Below are 24,059 nucleotides of genomic sequence, written 5' to 3'. Positions count from 1 at the left end.
GGAGAGCTCTCTTAATGCCCCAAGTGTGTGAGCGTCGGTGGAGAAATGATTTCTGCACTTACTGGGGAGCTGAAAATCACCCACACATCAAATGCACACTGTGTCTGGAAACAGCACCGCCAGGTAGAGATGAGGGGCTTTCTATCTGGTAAGTTTCCCCAGTCCCCTCATTCTAGCACCGTAGGCTGACACTCTCTGTCCTCCACACTCCAGCTCTATGCACATAGGAGGCTCTGCTGGATTTGGTTCAACAGGCAACTTTCTGAACAGACTCTGTCTGTGCAGCTTGAACTCCCTACCGAGCTTATCTCTCACCCCTTCTGCATCGTGCCCATTGATGGACGTCCCTTAGGGTGTGGATTCGATAGCACATGCACAGGGCTTGAGCACATGAACATCCTCCTTATCAACTCATTAAACATTCATCTCATCTTGCGTTAGCTTTGGCCCTCCGCTCACGATCCTCACTTCACCTGAACGTCTGGTGAATTGAGGATCCACCTGCCAGGTCAGATGCCTGGAACCACAGTTGATCTCACCTGCTAAATCCATGGAAACCTTCGACCTCACCAAGTTCCCACAGCAATACGACGACCTAGCCCTTGCTTTCAGTAAAAAGGGAGGCCAGCATCCTGTTCTCTCACAGACTACGTGATCAGTCTTCTCCCGGGCACCACCCCTCCATGTCTGTTCTTTCAGTCCCCAGCTGGTGCAAGATTCTTCTCTGTCAGAAAGAAAAACGGGGTCTTTGTCCCTGCATTGACTACTGTGTACTCAATAAAACCACCTTTAAGAACCAATATCCTCCCCTTTTGATGGATAGGACATTCACAGCACTCTGCAGGACAGAGATCTTCACCAAACAGGAAGTTGTAGAGAGCGTACAACCTGATCTGCATCATCTGGGGGATGAGTGGAAAACAGTGTTAATAACGCCAACTGGCTACTACGAATACTTGGTGATTTCTTTCAGAATTTCCAATAATCCATCTGTTTTCTAAGTTTTCATCAATGAGACCTTTCAAGAAATGCAAACCAGGTATGTGTTCATCTACCTCGATGACATCTTCATCTTCTCCAAGGAACCTCAAGACCCCTGTCATGTTTGTTCAGCCCTTCAACATCTCCTCAAAAGCCAACTGTACTGCAAGTTCGAGAAATGCCGGTACCATACCCCATCTCTTCCTTTCTGGGTTATGTTCTTTCACCCTAAGGCATAACCATGATTCCAGAGAAAGAGCATGCCATTGTTGAATGGCCCCAACTATGCTTCCTAAAACAGCTATAACACTTCTTTGGTTCTCCAATTTCTACTGCCATTTCATCAGGGATGAGCACCAAATTACCACACCTCTCACCTCCCTCACCTAGTCAACCACCTCATAGATAATTTGCTCTGCTGCTGTGGACCATGGTTTTGAGGAGCTCAGGAGAAGTTTTATCACCACTCCCATAGTCTGGCATCCAAAACCCTCTAGACCTTTTGTGTTAGAGGTGAGTGTATCTGACGTGGACACTGGGGCCAACCTCTCTCAGCAAGGACTGGGTGGGAAGACATACCCTTGTGCCTTCTTCTCACACAAGTTTAACTCCACACAGCACCATTATGTAGTAGGAGACAGGGAGCTAATTGCCATTAAATGAACCTTTGAGGAATGAAGACATTGATTGATGGGAAGCATCAAGCCCTTCCTGAACTGGACTGATTACCTGAACAGATAACAGATCCATACAACTGATCTGCCAGCTCAATCCCCAGGCTTGTTTGGCCCTCTTCTTCAAGCAATTCAATCACCTTCTCCAGGTAGCTCCATGAACACTAAGGCAGATGTTCGACTAAGTTGACTAAGCTGAATTGGAGATCAACCCTCAGCCCATCATTCCATCCTTGTAGATCCTCACCCTAACCGCCTGGGTCCTTGAGAGAAGCGGGTAGGTCAGGCCCTACAGCAAGGCCTGGTCTGGCCATCACACATGACAATCGCATATACATGCCAATGCCATGCGCACTGAAGCACTCCAGTGGGCCCACTCCTCAGCCCTCCCTGGCCATCCAGGTGCACTGTGGACTCTCGATTTTGTGTGACGCCAGTTGTGGTGGCCCACCGTGATCAAAGAATTTGTTGGTTTATTGCTGCCTGCCGTCAATGTGCCTATCCAATTCCTCCAACCAGCAGTCCTTTGGGCTCTTCTAGTCTCTACCAATCTCTGGATACTCATAGTCTCACAGTTTCACATCGCCGTGGATTTCATCACATGTCTGCCACTTTCTGATGGGGCCATGGTGATCATCACCATGGTGAACCGGTTCTCCCGGGTTCTTCATTGCGCTCCCCAAGCTTCCGGCAGCCACTAAGGTGGTTGACCTGATTCATCAGCAGTTTCTCTGAGGCCATTATGTTGGTTTGCTGTCCACAAATCATCTCACATTTCTGGTGAGCCTTCTGCTTCATCCTCCACATCTTAGTTTGGCCCTTAGTTTGTCACTTAGTTTGTCCTCTGGCTATCATCTGCAGACCAAGGGTCAGTCAGAAAGAGCCAATTAGCAAGTGGAGAAATTTATGCAAAAAAGAGAAAATCCCCAGATAATGGAAATCAAAGCAACACACACACACACACAATACTGGAGGAACTCAGCAGGACAGGCAAAGAGGATCAGAGGAGAGCAGAGATCACAGAGGGGGATCAGCGAGAGAGGCTTTCACTGAACTCCCATCGAAGGGAAATTTGAACTTCTTCAGGGTGTGCATTCCTGGAAAAGACTTCACAGTGTAGTAATCGAATCATAAACAAGAGAAAATGTGCAGATGCTGGAAATCAAAGCAGCACACACAAAATGCTGGAGCAACTCAGCAGGCTCAACAGCATCTTTTCCATAGATGCTGCCAGGCCTGCTGAGTTCCTCAAGCACTTTGGGCGTGTTGCCTTGAAATTTCTACAATGGGAACTTTAAACCCTGGAATGTAGGATATTGAGGAGTGAACTGTATAACATCATGAGGGGCATAGACAATGTGAAAGCACATAGTCTTTCCCAGAGGTCAAAATAGCCCCAGGATAGAACATTTAGAACAGAGATAAAGAGGAAGTTCTTTAATCAGAGGGTAGTGAATTAGTAGAATTCATTGCAACAGATGGCTGTGGAAGCCAAATTATTGGGTATATTTAAAGCAGAAGTTGTTAGTTTCTTGATTAGTAAGGGTGGTAGAGGTTGCATGGAGAAGGCAAGAGGATAGGTTGAGAGGGAAAATATATTTGCCATAATTGAATGACAGAGCAGACTCAATGGACCAACTAACCTAATTTTGCTCCTATGTCTTGTGATTTATCAGTGTTTTCGCACTGGTTAAGGAAACGAAAACATACAGTATTTGTAATGGGTTGAATTACAATACTGAGCAGAACCTAATTTCATCTATTGGGTAGTAATGTGAGCACTATACATAAAAGTCAAAGAAAATATAGCAGCTTTAAGTCTGTACCATTCATTAAGCCCCAAGATGGCCTGAGTTCAGGAATTGTAGTCTGTCTAAAATTTACCTGTATGTTCACAAGAAAAATTATTGGAAAGACAATCAGCTGGGGTTGATAATATTGTGTAATAGCCTCTTTTGGAGATGTTCAGTATGTATATTGGATAGAAAAAGCAGTGGCCTCAGTCATAATGGCTCCTTTTGTAAGATTGCTTGGGGTGCTCAGAATGTAGGCTTATGTGAGCACATTATGACTTGTCATTTCTCATGGAACTGCTACAAATTTCTGCTCTCCAGAAGAAAAACAGTCCTGAAGGAATTATGCCGCTATATTGGAAAGAGGGTGGTGGGAGTGATCTCAGTGATAAACGCCAGAAATATAATGTCTGAATCTTTCCAGAATCGTTGTCACCATCATTAAAGTGTTTTTCTTTGTATTTTTCAGTTTCAGCTGCTGATTGAGATAGCGTGGCCTCTCTTCTTGTTCTTCATATTGATTTCCGTACGGCTCTCCTATCCACCTTACGAGCAGCATGAATGTAAGTGCCAATCACCTCGCTTTCAGACTGCACATTACTGTGGTAGCTCATTGACTGCTGGTTTTTGGGCTCTTGATGAGTGTTGTACTCTTGGTAAATAAGATAAAAAGTTTGATTTCTTTCATGCCACCTGAAAGCAAATAAAACTGCTATTTGGGCAGTTCTACTGTCAAACTCCACTAGGTCTATCATTTTGTAACAGCAAAAATCAGGTTAAACAATTGAATGTATGGTGTTGACAGGAGAAAATATCACTAGCAAAGTTATATAATTTTAGTCTCTAATCTTTAATTGACTTTCATCTGCAAATCAGTAACTATTTTTACATTAATTACAAGCAAAACTATTTTGTCAATTGACTGAAAGGAGAACAAATGAACCATTTCAATTGTAAATTGAGATTAGCTTCTCTACTACAAATAGAGTGTGGCACTGTGGTCTTAGTCACCAGAACACCTGCCCTGAGTGAATACAAGTGAAGACATGTGATATCACAGTCACCCACTACGTTGCATCCATTCTGTGATCTTTAATCTATTGCATCAGGCCTTTTCCTCATTAGCCTCAATGAACCTTGAATCGGATCAGGGTGAACTCTGGGACGTCGACAGATCGCCTGTCGGACTTTTGTATTTTTCAGCTGCGATTACAAAATACCGTCATCAGTTGGTGTGCCCAGTTAAACATTAAAACCATTTAGGGTATTTCAAAGAGCCAAAAAGCATTAAACCCAGTCCCAGAGTGCTATCCCAGAATTAAAAGCACTCTTGTAAAACAGAAAGCTATCCTCGTGTTGTAGCAAAATTTATTTCTTCAAGTATTATCACCTGAACTTAATATCATCATCACAGTGCTTCTGAAGGAACTTGCCATATGCAACTTGTATGTCTTATTCCCTGTATTACAATGACAATTACAGAAAACCTATTTCACTTTGAAAGGTGATGAAAGTGATTTGAGTAATGCCGTATAAATCCTTCTCCTTTGGCATGTACTTACTTATCTAGAGATGTCACACAGAATAGGCCCTTCCTGCCCTTCAAGCTGCACTGCCCAGTAACACTTGACAACCCCGATTTAACCCTAACATGATCATAGGACCATTTACAATGACCATTTAACCTATCCGGTACACTTTTGGAGTCTGGGTGGAAACTGGAGGACCAGGAGATAACCTTCACTTTCCATAGGGAGGGCAAACAGAGCCTCCTTATAGAGGGTACCAGGATTGAACGCTGAACTCCGACATTGCGTCAGGCTAACTGCGTTGTTATCATGGCACCCTGAATGATTGGCTGTATGGTTTCATTCCAGGCATTACTGATGCTGACTTGGTTTATAAAAGTCAGTTCTGAGGAACACACGTGACTTAAGTCTAATTATGACAGTCTGCTTAAGAAATTAATTTTGTCGTTCTCCATCCAACTCCACCCTTTGCTATGGTAATACTGCTCAAGTTATGATTTCAACGTTATTTTACCACCACTAATTCTTCTTGAGTGATGGATTAACAACAAAGAACACACTACTAATATATATCTTAAGAAGAATTAGAGCATAATTGGGGCTTGAGGAGAAGGACTCATTCTGTTGGCCTATTCTTTTGGGAATTTATAGGTATTTATTTAGCTCCCTCCTCTAGAACAAATTGGTGCTGCAAACATGTCACCAGCAGTCAGCACTGATATGACATAAACCTTCTAACCTTCTGGACCGAGGAAGGCTGATGGACTGAAAGACATTTTTTGGGAGGAGGGTGAGAGTCTTATAGAGTCTTCAGCAAATTTGCTGGCAATGTTATCCATGGGAGCTCTTCTCATTAAGAGATGTAAAACACTACTGTATCAGTAAATCTAGATCCCAGTCTCAAGAAGGCCATGACCCAGTGATATTGCTGAAATAGCAATTACTGCTTTTGGGCCAAATACATGCGTGAACACATTCCCGTCCTGACTGTGATCAGGATCATTTGTTCAGAGAATCAGAAGTTTGATGGATATTTCTACTGTAACACCCTGCCATCTAGGTCCCATTAATCCATCCTGATATGACTTTTTTTTTACCTTCAGCTAATTTTACACTAAAGCCTCACAGTACAGTATATTATCCATTGGCTTTTATATGAAATGCCCCTTTGACAGTACTGAAGCCGAATATTGGCTGTGTCAGGGTGGAGTTCTGAACTGCAGTGGTGTATTTCCCATTTGCATTTTGCCCCTGTTATATTTTTACCTTGTCTGCAAGTAGTGATCAGTATTAGGTTCTTTTAATCTCGATTCAACATGTTAAACCATGAGTTGTTAAGTCATGGCTCCTTCTTCCCAATAGAGAATTATGCTTGAACTGTAAGAATTTCGAATGTATGATTAAATTTCTGTATGTTGGTGAGCAATTTAACTCATGGTCTCTTTCAGAGTATCAGGGACAATACTTATTCCTCAGCCTACATTACTGAAATTATTCATTAATACATTGTATTTTGTGAGAACCAGCTCTTTCCAAATGTGCTGTTTCTGTTCCTACATGATCATACCTTGTGAATCACTTTGGGCAACCTGAAATTGTAAAAGGCACTTGCTCCTTAATGGCCTTGAGTAAGGATCTCTGTTTTTCTTTCCTGGAGGGGATTTCTGACCACCTTCTCCCTCCCCCCACCCCCAAAAAAATCCTTTGAACTGTTCTTATTGGCAGTCGGGGATGGAAAATGCATGCAACACACATTTCTAGCATCCGCAGATTTTCTCTTGTTTGTGATGGAAAATGCATACCAGTTCTGCCAGCAATAAAGTTATTACTCTTTTTTTTTCCTCTCTCAGTCCTGTATGTTTTAGTTTTTGGTGTTCAAAGTACATTTACATTTATTATCAAAGTATGTATGCAGTGTACAATGCTGACATTCAACTTCCCCACAGAAAGCCATAGAACAAAGAAGAACTATGGAACCTGTTCAAAGGAAGAAAAAACAAGCCCCCCCCTCACCCAGGCACAAAAAAAAAACAAATCACACAAATGGTAACAAAAACACAGAATCAAAAGGCATATTTCAATTCAGCTCAGTGTTCATTATATGCAGGCCACCCCAATTCAAAATCACCTAAACTAGCAACAAAAAAGTAGCAACCAGCTAACTAGGACCCATCATGAATTAGAGTCAGCTTGTTACTTAAACTTATAATAGTTCACTTAACTTGGACAATCACATTGAAATATAATGATTTACAAGTTGATAGTGCACCCTCTTATTTTATAGGGTAGGATAATGCAATGATTCTGATCTTGTATTTTGCTTTCTGTACTTTGCCTTCTCTAGGTTATACATGAGGTCTAGGTTTGAACTGTATTGAATGACCCTGAACCAGTATAGATTAGAGAAACAATTACTGATAGCTGATATTTATAACTGGCTGGGGGGAGTGGCATCGTAGCAACAATGCAACAACCTTTGATGCTGATCAAATTTGTTAATCCATTCTTTGAGAGTTAAAACCTAACCAAAGGCTATATGATGTGTAATAATATTACTAAAGCAATTTAGAATGAAGTTATACTATTAGTTAGTGTGCTGAGTAGGTTCTTATTAATATAAAAGGACTGAGTCACATGGAATGTCTATCCACATTCCCAAATATATCTCAGGATAAAGCAGGTAGCAGAAGTTTAACAAAGTTCACTGTGAAGCTTCCATTCATTCCATGCCTAATTCATTAATATTAATTATCAAAACTGTTTCATTGAGCGACAGGTCTGCCTTGCACACCTGGGCTTAGTCAGTTATGGTCTGGATATCATCACTAACGTGCTTAAAGTCTGGCTTTACTTCTTGCTTTCCTTCAGTAGATTGTAGTCATGCCAATGTCAGATTTATCTTCTGCTGCTGTTTTACCAATTTAGTCTCATCACTGGGTTATGTCAGTGCATAGTGCAGTGCAGTAACAATGGGTAAAACAGCCGCGTGCATTTTGTCTGTCATCCTTCTTTAATAGATAGGCCTGCATGGCTGGTTAGATGGCTCTAAGTGAGACAATTGGATATGCAGCCCAAATGGAATAATAATCACAGTAGAATTTCCAAGTGATTATTGCACCTCAAATACACCAGAATAGTTTGAATTCCTTTATTGAACCCATCCTTCACCCTTGTCCATTCAAGTTACCATTCAGTACCTAAAGGTCCTTGATTAAACAGGGCTGTGACTGGGAAATAAGAAGCTGCTTTGTCAGGCATTTTATCCACTTCTCTTTCTTACTTCCTATAATATTGTTTGTATGTTTATATTCCCCACTTCTTTTTGCCTTTATGTTCTTTTGCTTCTATTTTTAATCCCCACCCACTGTCTCCGTTCCTTATTGTGCTTGTCATCAGAGCTGTGGTTACTGTCGTCAGTTTTGAACAAATTGGGAGAGTGTTTTGATTGAGATAGCCAAGTAATTCCATAGCATACTAAGTAGCTATGACCTAGAAAATGGCCCGATGTGTCTTTGCTTATTCTAGACACGAGTGTTTGTCTTCATCTCAAAACCATTTCCATATCCCAGTCTCCAGTTTAGTTGTGTAAGTGATTTGAGTAGCACTTTTGTTTGGACAATCTGAATAAGTAACGCTGTCAGAGAAATGAAATGTTTTGAGGACCACTTGTTAAGAGCAAAAATCCAAGTTTATTTATTGAGATAGAGTGTGGAATAGGCCCTTCTTGCCCTTTGAGCCAGACCACACAGCAATCCCCGGATTTAATCCAAGCCTAATCATGGGACAGTTTACAATGGCCAAGTAACCTACCAAGCAGTACATCTGTGGAGGAAACCAGAGCACACAGTCATGGGGAGAACATACAAACTCCTTACAGGCAGTGACGGGATTTGAACCTGGGTCATCTGTATGGTAAAGTGCTGTGCTAACCACTACAATACCATGCCACTCCTTGGTTCTGAAACAAACTGTTGAAAGTATAATCACAGAATTGCAATATCATATATTACAGTAGAGAAGGAAGCAGTTTAGCCTGTCACTTGTACAAGTCATTAAAGAGCTACCCCAGCCCTGAGATCACAGCATCTCAAGTACATGTCTATTACTTTCTCCAGTTTTGAAGAGAGTGGAATGGAGGACGGTTGAGAGCAAGACTAACTGGACAGCTCTTTCACATGGTCAAGACTGACTCATAGCCATCTCATGTGTTGCATCATTCCGTGACTCTAAGTTAACTTTTTACTAGTCTATAGCAATAGCAGAAAAGACTCAAAAATAGTAAGTTGAGATGATAGGCCTGTATTAATATGGAAGATGTAGGAAGAGGAAATGATCAATGAATTTTTACACTTCTGAGATGTGCTGGAATAGAAGACATGGGAAGTGCTGAATGGAACATGTTCAAGAATTATAAAATCAGTAATGCACAGAAGGAAACAATTTGGTCCTTCATGTACATGTGGGCACTTCTTAAAGCAATCCCATCAGTCCTATTCCCAAATCCTTCTCCAGAGCCTTGCAGTGTCAAGCTGACCACTCTTTTGAGTTAAGAGTTATAGATCAAAATGACCAAAAGTGCAAAAGAAGGTTTTTTCCCCTCACTTGGCTATTTCATCATCGCTTGAGGTTTCCATTCCATTGCCCTCAAACTCATGGGAAAATATCTTCTGTCTTATAAATTGATGTTATAAATAAATTTAAAATTGCAGAGGAAGTGATAGGAGGGTAGATAGATAGGACAAAGGGATTATTTGTGTGGGGAAGAGTAGGTCAAGGGGTTAGGGAGACAGGTGGAGGGTTATAATACTTTTCAATGTTCTGTCACTAATGGAAGGGCTGTGGGTCAGGTCCAACAGATCGAGCTGTTAAAAAATGGAGGGGTGATCACTGATGGAAGACAGGCAGAAATTATGTGGTCTGACAGAAAAGAATAATGAGATGCTTAAAGGTTGGAGAACCTACTGTGCAGGTTGACTCTGTGGTTAAGAAGGCATACGGGTGTATTGGCCTTCATCAACTGTGGGATTGAGTTTAGGAGCTGAGAGGTAATGTTGCAGTTATACAGGACCCTGGTCAGACCCCACTTGGAGTACTGTGCTCAGTTCTGGTCATTTCACTACAGGAAGGATGTGGAAACCATAGAAAGGGTGCAGAGGAGATATGCAAGGATGTTGCCTGGATTGAGGGGCATACCTTATGAGAATAGGTTAAGTGAACTTGGCCTTTTCTCCTTGGAGCAACAGAGGATGTGACGCAACCTGATAGAGGTGTGTAAGATGATGAGAGGCATTGATCATGTGCATAGTCAGAAGCTTTTCCCCAGGACTGAAATAGCTAGCACAAGAGGGCACAGTTTTAAGGTGCTTGGAAGCAGGTACAGAGGAGATGTCAGGGGTAAGTTTTTTACGCACAGAGTGGTGAGTGCATGGAATGGACTGTCGAAGACAGGGGTGGAGGTGGATGCAGTAGGGTCTTTTAAGAGACTCCTGGATAGGTACATGGAGCTTAGAAAACTAGAGGACAATGGGTGTGCTGTAGGTTTTTCATGTTTCTGTGTTTCTAATTTCCTTTTCATTCTGGGATGGAGGTGGGGGGGTGGTGTTGTGCTGCAAGATGCTCTGTTCAAGAATAAGGTATTGTTTCTCATGCTTGTATTGGGTTATCTTCTTGCTGTGTACTGTGGGTCATCCATATAGTTTACTCATCTGTATCTTCCATAATTTTTGAAATACTACCTTGCACACCGTTATATCAATTGTTAATGCATAGATACAACATCCATTCTTGGGGAGCACCACTGTTCAGCATTTACTACTGATCACCCCTTTCACCAGTCTAGTTTTCGCCTGGCGCAAGAAAAAGGAATTATTTTAAACTATCTATTGGGGCAAGCATGAACTAAAAAAAGTCCCATGTGATAGTAATCTCAGGTCCAAAGTTGCCTGTTCTTTCTACGCATGTTCCATTTGTGGCATGATATTGGATGTCTCCAACCTGTTCACTGATTGGATGGCACAATAGACAGGATAAAGCAAAGTCATACCATAAATGAACAGAGTAAACTGATTTAGATGAATACGCAGAAACTGGACAAGGTTTACATGTAACTAAAGTTACTTTCTTTTCTGTTTATTTAGGCCATTTCCCAAACAAGGCAATGCCTTCTGCCGGCACTCTGCCATGGATACAAGGAATTATCTGTAATGCAAACAACCCATGCTTTCGCTATCCAACGCCTGGTGAATCGCCCAGAGTGACTGGAAATTTTGACAAATCAATGTGAGTGAGAAATGGGCTCATTGCTATAGTTGCAATAGCTCTCAGGGCTCCGGCAGCCTTTCTGATTTATTTTAAAACATTAATACCGAGACTGATGAATAAAAATATTTTGTGTTTTGCTTGTGACTCACTTTTTCAAATGGGATTAACTTAAATGGAAATGATGGTCAGCAGAGATCAGTTGTTCTAAAGAATATTTTTCCTTGTGTATGAAAATATAGTAATATACATAGATGCACTGAGTTGAACTTGATACCTTTTCACATGTTGTTCCAATATATCTTTAATTCTTCACAAAACTAATTTTGTCAAAATTGTGGTACTCTGGTGTGTTAACCAGAGCTAGCTGATTTATCTTAAGCATTACTAGTTGGTTGGAAACATGCAATTTCCCCATAAAATCAAGCTGACTCTTAAACAGAGCGGATCTGAACTCCAACAAACAGAACAGTTTTGACTTCAGTGGCTGAGCTAAACTTAAATATATTATTTCATATTTGTCTGCCTATGTATTTCACTTTTCAATATTGAGATTTAGGAAATTGAGCAACTGATTAGTTCAAGTCATGGGACGAATAGACAAAGTTGGGAATGACTTACAACTTAAGAGTCAGTTACAATTTATCTTTCATTCATCGTAGTTTGTCACATTTTCCTTCATATCTAGCTGTATCCAGGAATCTCAATCGGATTACTTCTAAGGGTTGTTGTTGTGATAGCAAAGATCTACCTTTTCATTTTAAAATGAACTGATGTAAAAGCCTAACTTTAAAACAGCAAATGGTGCAAAGAAAGTGTATGAAACTGATATGCATCAGGCTGACAATGTGACTTTTCTCTTTCATTTTAAAACCCAGTGAAATGTATGAGATTTTCTAAACCTTTGCAAAGCTGGGGTGCCATGCAATCCAATATTCAGTTTAAACGTTTAGATAGATGTTACACCTCCTTTAGATTATAAGAAATTTGATGTTGCGTATGTGTTCTGACCTGTATTTGAGTTAACAGAAGTGATGTTACTTTGAAAGTTTAACAATTAAACCATTTAACCTAATTATACACAGCATAATCTGTCCTGCAGAAGACACCAAACAGTAGAAATCACCAAAACATTTGATCATTTTAACCCTGAAAATCATAATGCATCACTCCAAACGTACAATGTTATTGAAATATTGGATCCAACTGGCGTCACAAGTCTGTGTTAAAATCTACAGGGTACACAAGCTGGGAGTACAATTGTGTTTTAGTTTGCAGCTTCATTGCTATAAAAGATGTTTTGTTGTTGCTTTTAGGAATAGATATATAGTACCAAATTGAATTTTTGATAAAGTTGTTTTACTTGGTCTTTCATTGCAGCCTTTCCCGCCTGTTTCTTGACGCCAAGAAGATAATACTGTACAGCCAGAGGGATGGAAACACAGAAGCCTTCCACAAGCTGTATGAAGCGCTGAAAAAATTCAGCAACTCTACTCTCGGTACTGTTCTCAATAATTACTCCCCCCTAGTTCATGATGACCCCTCTTTTTACATCTTTATCTGGATTTATTAGCAACGTACTGTGCATTTGACATAGTTGTAAAACAGTCAATGCATTGGGCAGAAGACTCAGTATTACAGCAGATTAACATCAAGACATAAGAGTAAAGGAGACTGAAATCTTGGTCCGAGTTCCATTTAATAGTCATAGCAAATATGTGAGAGAGGCAGATGAATTAGGGATTGGCCCCACAAAACTGAATGAGATGGAGGAGTGATGATCACCTGCAATTTTGAAGAGTTGAGATTTGGAGGTACTCAAAGAGTCTTGAAGACTGCAGGAACATCATTAACTAATGCATATTTTTAATGTTCAAGGGGTAAAAGTTTGTTATTGGGTAGCTTCCCTATACAGTACAATTGACTAACTCTTATATTACCTTTCCAACACATTGTTTTGGAGTGCAGTCTATTTTATGTGACTTAACTTTTATAAGTTAGAATGGAAAGTATAGCACTGTTCCATTCCAGGTACTTAAGCTTTTACTGGCATAATTGAAGTCATGCCATTCAGAGAGTGATGCCCTGTTAGATGTGGCAGCTTTTAGAAAAATTATTGAAACAAGATCTAATCTATTTGGCAAGCTGGGTGTTAAGGGTGTAAAGGCCTTATTTTGAAGAAGAGCAAATGAGTTCTCCACATTACCCTGACCAATATTTATTCTTTAGGACTGCACTAAGGCAGATTATCTGGTCATTATCACGCTGGTGCAGTGGAAACATGCTGCTGTGCTCTGATTGGTTTCTCCATTTACAGCAATACAATAATGCTTTCATTTTGCAGTGACTGAATTGGCTGCCATGGGAAATGCTGAAATTTTGAAATGGATTGTGCAATTACAAGAGAGAGAGAAAGAACAAAATATTGGAAATGCTCAGCCAATTCAGCTTCATGCATCTGTACAAGCCTGAGTTCATATTACAGAGCATAATCTAGTAGCAGTTCCAACACCAACAGAGTTTCATGGCTGGTTCTGACACGAACCACCTCTCACGGTTCTATCAGTGCTTTTTCATCTTTACTGCCCTCACTTCTCTCACTATCTCCAACAGACTGAATTTGCAGGCCTTCTATTCTTCACTTAGTGCCATTTTTGTTCTTGCCATCACAGGCCTATTCCCTCCTCCTCTCTCTCCTGTTTTACAGTTTTCATCAACTTACAACATTGACTCTGTCACGTCTCCACAGATGCTTCCTGACTTGCGATATTTCTTGTTTGTATTTCCAGTTTTCAGCATCCATAGATTTCTGGCTTGTGGATCCTATAATTCAGAATTGATTTAGAAAGGTGCTTCTTTTTGCATCTGGCCAACTTTTCTGGGTAGAGAAAGTGAGGATGAGACCACTGCTATTAGCTGTGAACAGTTGGCAGGATTTTCTGCAGAATGTGCCTTCAGGAAGTGTTCATGCTCACACACTTGCAAAAGGTTGTCTGCATAGATCAGAGTTGGCTGGTATATTGCTAAAGTGAAGAATTGCATTCTCTTCCAGCCATCCCCAAGGAGTAGTTTTCCTCCACTGCTGTGTTGCTTCTGAAACTGAAATGCCTCAAACCAAACCAGTAGATACATTTTATGTTGATATGTATGAATGGGAGCTTTAAACATTCTGAATCAGGATCAGGCTTATTTTCACTATTATATGATGGGGAATTTGTGGTAGCAGTACAGTGCAAAGATGGAAAAACTGCAATAAATTACAAAGTAAATAAATAATACAAACAGAAGGAATGATGAAGTAGTATTCATGGGTTTGTGGGCTATTTAGAAATCTGGCAGAGGGGAAGAGATTTTTTCTAAATCATTGATTGTGGGTGCTCGGGCTCTGTCCCTCCACCCTTGCAGAGAAGAGAGCATGTCTGGGATGGTGAAGGTCCTTATTGAACATCTTGAAGCACTGCCTCTTGAAGGTGTCCTCATTGGTGGAGAGGGTTGTGCTCATGGTAGCAATTCATCCAATCCATTCTTTTATTAGCAAGTCCATCCAGTCAATTACAAAAATGCTTTTACATATTTGCTGCAAGTGAGTGGTATGTCTAGAGGGGTCCTGTACTTTTGAAGCAACACACCCAAAAGGCTGGAGGAAATCAGCAGGTCAGGCAGCATCTATGGAAAAGAATAAACGCTCAATGTTTCGGGCCAAGAACCTCCTTCAGGACTGCGAAGGAAGGGGGAAGTTGCCAGAATAAAAAGCTAGGAGGAGGGGAAGGAGACTAGCTGGAAGATGATAGGTGAAGCCAGGTGGGTGGGAAAGGTCAAGGGCTGGAGAAGAAAGAATCTGATAAGAGAGGAGAATGGACTATAGGAGAAAAGGAAGTAAGAGTGGACCCAGGCAGAAGGAATAGGCGGGTGCAAAGAAGTAAAATGTCAGAGTGAGGAATAGAGGAAGTGGTATAGGAAGTGGAATTTGTTTACCAGAGAGAGGAATCCATATTCATGCCATTGGATTGGAGAGTATTTTTGAAGTATCCTCACTGTTATAATGTAGGGAACAAGGCAGTTAGTTTGCAGACATGTAACTTATAAACATCAATGCTGAAATGGCCAGAACATTTCTAAGTAGCATTGATTGATGGATAAGGAATAGCTGGCACAACAGAGAGGATTCTCTGGCATTCAGTGAGGGCCTTTGGATTGATGAGCTAAGTACATTGATCTCCAGAGACATTGAGCCCTACAACTGTAGCAGCTCTGGAGAAGCTGTGGCACCACTAATCAAAAATGCTTTGCTGTAATCTGTATATTGAAATTCATGTGCACCTGACGTTTCTTCAGTGATGAAGATGGAGAGAAAGAAAGTTAATATCAATTTGTTGTTGACATCAGTTGAATTAAGTCTTGATGCACTATGATTGTCAAATACCACTTTTTTTTAACAAATGCTCTTGGAAAACCTTTTGATTTTAGGATGGAGACTTTGTAAGATTAGCTTTACCCTAACTGGGCCTCCCCTGTCCTTAATATGCAGATACACTGTTGAAACAGGGTGCAATATTGATATTACAATCTTTTAAATTCCACCTTTCAAGCAGGAGTGAATGCTGCCTGAACTCCATATATGAATTTCCTTATGACGTAGAAGGACACGTCTGTCTGTGAGCCTATGATAGCTCACAGAGCACGCCCGTGACACACTCATTTTCCCTGCAGCCTTTTCTTATCTGCTCTTTCTGTGATCCCAGCTGCTCTTCTCGGAATTCTGTCATTCATCTATCCACTGGAGGCAGTTCACAGTCACAGAATATCCTTCCAACTTGCACATCCTTGTGAACGTGGGGGGGAACAGAAGCACTCTGGGAAAACCCACCCAGCCACAGGGAGAACATTCGAACTCCAAAGTGATAGCACCAGATGTCTACTTTGAACCCCAGTCTCTGGAATTGTGAGTTAGTGGCGCGATGGGCCAACCACTCTTCCATTTACAGCAGTTCCTTTAAAGTCGTCCTTAACCTTTTAAAGACGTCAGACAAATCCTACATAGTGTACATCACAAAAATGTAGTTGATTAAAAACCTTGTTTGCCTCAGTCCATTAACCTTGTCCTTAAATCCTTTGACTAATTTGAGAAAAGCAGGTGCAGTGTGGTTTAATATTTGTATACATCAGGACGTTTCTGTTTTGTAATTTTAAGTGTCAAATAAGGCACAGACCTTTTATGTTTAGAAGAATTCATTCCGAAGTACATCTATACTGATACAGATTAGAGGTATGGCTTGCCAGTAAAATGCTGTGTGATGAGATCTGTTATCTTGAGTTTGTGCTAGCTGGACAGTAAACATCATAGGCTATACTGGGTAGCTCACTTCTGTGCCAAGAATAACATTGCAGTTTGCAAAGATAACTAGAGACTGGACAGAGGGGAGGTGGATTTTAACTCCCTGATGCACCATCAATAACTCACTCTGAGACGTAAAGGCGAGATATCGGCTTTTATTGACTGGAAGAAGGAACAAGCAGTGAGTGACCACCATTCTACAACCTGGAGACTGAGAGGCCGGGCTCAGGCCTCAATCACCTTTATACAGGGGTCTGTGGGAGGAGCCACAGGAGCAGTCAGCAGGGGGCGTGTCCAGACAGGTATATGTAGTTCTCCACATTCACCCCCCTTTATTTTAAAAAGAGTTCCCATGTGGCGAAGTTTCTTACAGGTTAAGTCTATCAGGTGGTTGAATCTGTCGCTGTGATCTACGTAGCACCAGCTGTGATTGCACAGATGCCAGTGGTGCTTGCACCAGAGATGGAGGTTGTGCTGGTTCCAGCCTGACTGGAGGTGTCAGCCCACTACCACTAGGCATCAGTGATCCGTCTCGCGTGTGTGAGGCACCTGGTATATGTGTGTACGAGATGCCCGGTATAGGAGTGTCTTGAGGAGTCTGTGTAGGGCTCGGTGTGCGCAGTGTCACCTCGGATACAGGGTTCATAGTTACCAGGGTGTGTTTGAGGTAGTGGTCTGCTGCTCCTGTGGGTGCCAGGTCGCGGACGGAGACTGTGTCCTCCCGCCCATCAGGTAAGACCATGTAGGCATACTGGGGGTTCGCATTTAGAAGGTGAACCCTCTTGACCAGCGGGGAGTATTTATTACTCCTCACATGTGTCCGGAGCAGCACTGGCCCTGGGGACGTCAGCCAAACTGGTAGGGTGGTCCCAGTGCAGACTTCCTGGGAAAAGAGAATAGGCGCTTGTGAGGGGTGGCATTGGTGAACGTACGTAACAGGGAACGGATACAGTGGAGTGCCTCGGGGAGGACCTCCTGCCATCGAGAGACCAGCAACCCTTTTGACTTGAGGGCTAAAAGTGTGTCCTTCCATACTGTGGCATTCCCCCTCTCCACCTGTCCATTTCCCCGGGGATTATAACTCGTGGTCCGACTAATAGCAATGCCCCTAGCCAGCAGGTACCGGCGCAGCTCGTCACTCATAAAGGAGGACCCTCTATCACTGTGGATATAGCAGGGATATCCGAAGAGAGTGAAGAACTGGTGCAGGGCTTTTATGACGGACGTGGTAGTGGTGTCGGGGCAGGGGATGGCAAAGGGGAACCGCGAGTACTTGTCGATAATATTAAGTAAATAGACATTGCGGTCGGTGGAGGGAAGGGGGCCCTTAAAGTCAACACTCAGTTGCTCAAAAGGATGGGTGGCCTTGACAATTTGCTCCGTTTCAGGACGGTAGAAGTGCAGTTTGCACTCAGCGCAGATTTGGCAGTCCCTGGTCATCGTCCTGATGTCCTCCAGGGAGTACGGCAGGTTCCGGGCTTTCACGAAATGGTAAAATCGGGTGACCCCCAGATGGCAAAGATGTGCATGAAGGGCGTATAGCTGGTCGAGCTGTGCGCTAGCGCACGCTCCCCGGGATAGGGCATCATGGGGCTCATTGAGTCTGCCAGGCCGGTACAGGATGTCAAAGTTGTAGGTGGAGAGTTCTATTCTCCACCGCAAAATCTTATCATTTTTGATTTTGCCCCGCTGTTGGTTGCTGAACATGAACGCAACCGAGTGCTGGTCGGTCAGCAAGGTGAACCTTTTGCCGCCGAGATAGTGCCTCCAGTGTCTAATAGCTTCCACTATGGCCTGGGCTTCTTTCTCCACCGCAGAGTGCCGAATTTCAGAGCCTTGAAGGGTACGAGAAAAGAATGCTACTGGCCTGCTTTCCTGATTGAGGGTAGCAGCAAGCGCGAAATCGGAGGCGTCACTCTCTACTTGGAAGGGAATGGTCTCGTCCACCACATGCATCGTTGCTTTGGCAATGTCCCCTTTAATGCAGCTGAAGGCCGCACAGGCCTCAGCAGAAAGGGGAAAAGTGGTAGACTTGAATAGGGGACAGGCCTGGTCTGCGTAATGGGGGACCCATTGGGCGTAAAAAAACCCAGGCACCGTCTGAGGGCTTCGAGAGTGGTGAGAAGAGGGAATTCTAACAGGGGGCGCATACGGTCGGGATCAGGGCCAGTGACCCCGTTTTCCACGACATATCCAAGGATAGCAAGTCGGGTGGTTCCGAACACACACTTGTCCCTGTTATAAGTAAGGTTCAGAGCTTCGGCCACTTGGAAAAATCGTTGGAGGTTGGTGTTGTGACCCGGCCAGTCGTGACCACAGATGGTGATGTTATCCAGATAGGGAAATATGGCCTTCAGTTGGTACTAGTCCACCATCCTGTCCATTTCCCTCTGGAAAACCGAGTCACCGTTTGTGACACCAAATGGGATGCGCAGGAAGTGATAGAGCCTGTCGCCCGCCTCGAAAGCGGTGTAGGGGCGGTCCTCCGGGTGGATGGGGAGCTAGTGATAAGCGGATTTCAGATCTATTGTCGAGTACACCTTGTACTGACCTATCTGGTTGACCATATCCGCGATGCGGGGTAGGGGGTACATGTCAAGCTGCGTGAACCTATTGATAGTTTGACTATAGTCCACGACCATCCTATTTTTCTGCCCGGTCCGAACAACAACCACCTGGGACCGCCAAGGGCTTGTGCTTGGCTCAATGATCCCCTCGCTGAGAAGCCGCTGCACCTCTGTCTGAATGAAGGCCCTGTCCCCCGCGCTTTACCTCCTGCTTTTAGTTGCCACAGGTTTACAGTCGGGGGTCAGGTTGGCGAACAGCGATGGGGGAGGGATCTTGAGGGTGGAGAGGCTGCAAGTGGTGTTGGTAGCGCGGCTGTCGGCATGGTGCTGGGTGGGATGTGTTGGTCGGTGTGTGTGTGTGGTCAGTAGCGGGGTATATGACGAAGTCCCACCAAACTGAGGATTCCAGACAGTGAGTGGTGGGAGGGGCCCGTCATATGCCATAGTCACACTTTCGAGATGGCTCTGGAAGTCCAGCCCCAATAGCACAGGTGCGCACAGTTGAGGCATGACCAGTAGCACAAAGTTCCGATATTCTGTGCCCTGCACCACCAACATCGCTACACAACCCACCCGGATGTCTGTGGAATGCGACCTAGAAGCCAACGTGACCCACTGACTTACCGGCTGTGTCACGAGTCCACAGCGTTGCACTGTGTCCGCGAGGTCAATAAAACTCTCAGTGCTGCCCATGTCAAACAGGCAGCTAGTCCTGTGCCCCTCCACCAGGATGTCCATCATTGACCTTGCAAGCTGGTGTGGGGCGCTTTGGTCGAGGGTTGCGGTGGCCAGAGTTGAACTGTCGTCTTGGTGCCCGGTAAACACTGGTGGATCGAGGGTGGGGCATGTTGACACTGACAAAGATGGCTGCCCACATCCGGGCATGCAAGATGGTGGCCCCCACGTCTCAGACGCAGCGCTGCTCGACCCAGCTCATGGTTTAGACTTACAGACCTTGGCGAAATGGCCCTTCTTCCTGCAGCTGGAGCAGGTCGCTTCTCAGGCCGGGTGGCGTTTTCGTGGGAGCTTTTCGAGTCCACAGAAGTAACACTGCTCGGCCTTTCGCCTGGCCGCTGCCGTGGTCGGGTTCGGGAAGTTTGTGGAATCACAACTGGTAGTGGCGTTGGCGAATTCGCTCGCAGGAACCGACGGCGGTGGGTCTGAGGTGTCCACAGAACCGGCGGAGAATCGCGCGGCTGGACAGCGTCAGCGTTGTGCAGAGCAGCCTCCAGCATGTTGGCCGTCTCGATCGCCGAGCGTAAGGTAAGATCGGCATTTTCCGGCAGCCACTGGCACACATACACTGACCTAATTCTTGTAACAAAGGCGTCTCGTACTAGCAGCTCCGCATGCTGTTCCATCGTGAGCGTTTTGCAGTCCCAAGTCCTGACGAGTGTCTTTAGGGCTCAGAGAAACTCGGCACTTGACTCTGCAGACTGCTGCCGTCGGGTAGCTAAGTGATGTCTTGCGTAGACAGTGTTCACCGGCCACAGGTACTGTCTTTTGAGGGCGTCCAGTGCCCCTTCGTAGGTTGGCAGGTCCCTGATAAATGAATAAACTTTTGGGATGACCCTCGAGAGGAGAATCCTGTGCATAACAGTGGGGTCAGTTGCACGAACCTCCTCCAAGTATGATTGGAAGCATGCAAGCCAGAGTTCAAAGGCAAGAGCTGCTTCAGGGTCTTGGGGGTCCAAATCCAATCTTTCCGGACGTAAAACGGTTTCCATGTTTTAAAACTTCCAGTCAATAAAATTGATGCACCATCAATAGCTCTCTCTGAGACGTAAAGGCGTGATATCGGCTTTTATTGACTGGAAGAAGGAACAAGCAGTGGTTGACCACCGTACTACATCCTGGAGACAGAGAGGCCGGGCTCAGACCTCAATCGCCTTTATACCGGGGTCAGTGGGAGGAGCCACAGGAGCAGTCCGCAGGGGGCGTGTCCAGACAGGTATTTGTAGTTCACCACACTCCCCACGTTCAAATGATGAATGGGGTAGAACTACATCTCGGTGTTACAATGTTGTAGCTGTAGTGCTCTTTGTCACAACTCCAGTAATCCAGCTTCATTCCTGGCCTCTGTGTGGAGTCCGCATGCTCTCCCTGTGATTGCAGGGGTTATTCTCCTACATTGATAAAAATCTCTGTTAAATTGCTGGTAAATTGCTCACAGCTAAGTAACTTTTAGAGTGTGGTTGAGTGGTAGAAACGGGAAGGTTGATAGGAAAGTGGGGATGTTTGAATGGAATTCGTGTAAATAGGTGCTTGGTGCAGACTCTGGGATGAAGGGGCTATTTTTGGCTGTAGTACTCAAAGTGTCGATCACCAAGTTTTCAGGCAATTGCTTTTTCCCCCCCGACGTATTTGTAAGGAAATATGAGATTTGACAATTTCACATCTGTATTTCATCTTGCATTTGTTTACACCACACAAATGTTGAAACAATGCTGGCAATGTCTTAATAGGAGTTCAGTAAGCATGGGGTCTGTCCACCCCTCAGGCCACAAGGCGGGGAGGACAAAAATGAACTGCAGGTTACTTTATATGGCCGGGGAGCATGAATGTTCTTCTGAAGCCTAAATCGAATGTGATCTCTCCAACCCCATCATGTACCCCTCCCAGCTAACGTTTCCACTCCCTACGATTTTCCCCAAAAAAGCTCTTGCTGTTAATTAACTTTGTTCCCTATTTGAAATAACAAACAAGCAAAGAAATAACTCCCAACTGAGCATCCTTATTTGGAAGGTAGTAATTCAAAATTAAGCTGCAGTGCCTGATACCATACGTACTGTATCAAGAGTCCAAGCATGTTATACAAGCATTTGTTTAATACCACTCCATAACTTTAAAATTAGTTAACTATTGTATTAAAGTGCAGTTTCAAATTCTGCCAGTTATGAAATTGTAAATCTTTCGATCTTTCCAGTCACTGCAGCCTTCCCAACAAGCTGCCCTCAGGTAGTACAACTGTAAGTGGTATTTGGTGCCACTTGTGAACCTGTGTTCTTCGCTTTCTTCTTAAGCAATCCCTCAGGACCACAGAGGATTTGCTTCTGCTCTGTTTTAAGGAGACCAATGGGGTCCTGCAGAATCTACCTTAGATAGTTAGGAGGTTTCAGATGGGATGAGTGAGGTAGTGCACTCCTTTTGCCAGTGATGTTGCACTCCCAATACAAGGACCTGAAGGGTCCCAGTGCCACTTTAAATGCACTTTATGTAGTCATGGACCCAGGATTCTTATATAGCTTTTCTGGATGCTGGGAAGTCCACCACAGCAATCCCGACTTTGGTTGCTTTCTAAAGTCTCTATCTTTGTGCTCCTGTTTTCAAACCATTTTTCATCCTGATTCTGTGTAGACTTTTGACTTTGCTTCTTTATGGTTATTCATCAGAAATTAATTCCCATCAATTCCTTTTCATTCACTCCAAGATAGTTATTCGATGTCTGTCCTAGGCACAATTGATATGTTGCGTCTGGGTGAAATTTTAAAAAATCCACACCTACAGAGGATCCTTAAAGCTTTGGAACTGGCATCCCTTTGCAACATTGTCCTTTGGCAAAATTTCCTGCTCATTCTGCACATGATTCAGTCTTTTCTTGCCAAACGTTTCTCCAGAACACGCACTGTATCAACTATACCAGACTCAGCTGTTATCAACTCACAGCAGGACTTAGTGCTGACACCATAACTACTCCCTTGTTTTTCAGCACTTGTAATGACGCAGCTGGGTTTCAGTTCATTGTGCACTGCCCAAGCAGAATGCAGACCTTTTCTCTGTTCATGAGGTTTGCGAATAGACCTGTGAATCTGGAATTGCTGAAAATAGCACTCTGAATCAAATGTATTGCATTTATGTCCATAAATTACATACAGATCTTACTTAAATCTTTATTGTGTTATCTGTCCTCTATTTCGGTAATTATCAAAAGAGTTTGACTCAGTTTTTTGTGTGACTTGTGCTGTCAAGGATCACCCATGAACAGTGTAATCTTGGGTAGGTTTCTGCACAGAGCCACGATCTGCAGAAGCACACTTCAGCAGGGCACCTATGTAGTGTGGCAGTGAGCGTGGCACTGGTATAGCTCGGGGTGTCAGAGTTTGGAATTCCGTTCCACTGTCCCCTGAAAGTAAGTCTGTATGTTCCTTCCCATGTGTCTGTAGGTTTCCTGAGGTTGCTCCGGTTTTCTCCCACAGTCCAAGGATATACCAGTTGATAGGTCACTGTAAGTTGTCCCATGACAGTTGGGGGTTACCGGGTGATGTGACTCAGGACAGCCTGTTCCATGCTATATTTTTAAATAAATAAACTCTCTGTTGTCGAAGGTGGTAAGAGGGAGCCTGATGAAGAGGAAAGTTTCCTATATAGTCTTAATCATTCATCTAGGCCTTCATTTATGTCATTTGCTGCACAGAAAATGATAAAAGAATCAAGGAATGTGGGAATAGGGCAGTAAACAGGGAGCTAAGTAGGGTCAGCCAATATGGTGGCAAGACCTAATCCTTCTCTTAGTTCTGAATTCAAAAGTAGGCCTTGCTGGCTCTGTCATTACTCTGATAACCAAATATTTGCAGCACCTCATTCGGTCACAATATCTCAGGGCACAATAGGCAGTTGTTTTTGATGTAAGATGCTACATAATGAACCTCAAAGTCCAGGCCAGCATCCATGACAGTACTGAGAGAATTCTGCACTGTTAGAGATGGGGTCTGTCAGCTGAGGTGTTAGGCCGTATTCGACATGCCAAGGGCACTGCCCAAGAGTTTCATTGGCCTTTGGAGGTCCGAGACTTCGTGGCTCTGGAGACAGGCGGATCGAAGGTCAGTGTCCCGGCAGGAGATCAGTGTGTCGTGGGAGCTGGAAGGTCAATGGCTGTGTGCCCAGAGACCAGAGATCTTTGGGCACAGAGCTCGGAAAAAGCG

General features: G+C 43.7%; 1 protein-coding gene across 1 annotated transcript in view; it reads left to right on the top strand.

Moving 5' to 3' along the window:
• Positions 1-24,059, top strand: part of LOC132396862 (phospholipid-transporting ATPase ABCA1-like) — a 170,581-nt gene that overhangs the window by 39,587 nt on the left and 106,935 nt on the right. Inside the window, exons 3-5 of the mRNA XM_059974869.1 lie at positions 3,918-4,011; positions 11,115-11,256; positions 12,616-12,734. Of these exons, the coding sequence (XP_059830852.1) occupies positions 3,918-4,011; positions 11,115-11,256; positions 12,616-12,734 (355 nt within the window). The remainder of the gene's footprint in view (positions 1-3,917; positions 4,012-11,114; positions 11,257-12,615; positions 12,735-24,059) is intronic.

This window comes from Hypanus sabinus, chromosome 7, assembly GCF_030144855.1.
Source record: "Hypanus sabinus isolate sHypSab1 chromosome 7, sHypSab1.hap1, whole genome shotgun sequence".
NCBI lineage: Eukaryota > Metazoa > Chordata > Chondrichthyes > Myliobatiformes > Dasyatidae > Hypanus > Hypanus sabinus.
The sequence above is the reverse complement of the archived record's forward strand: the minus strand, read 5'-3'. Positions and strand labels throughout refer to the sequence as shown.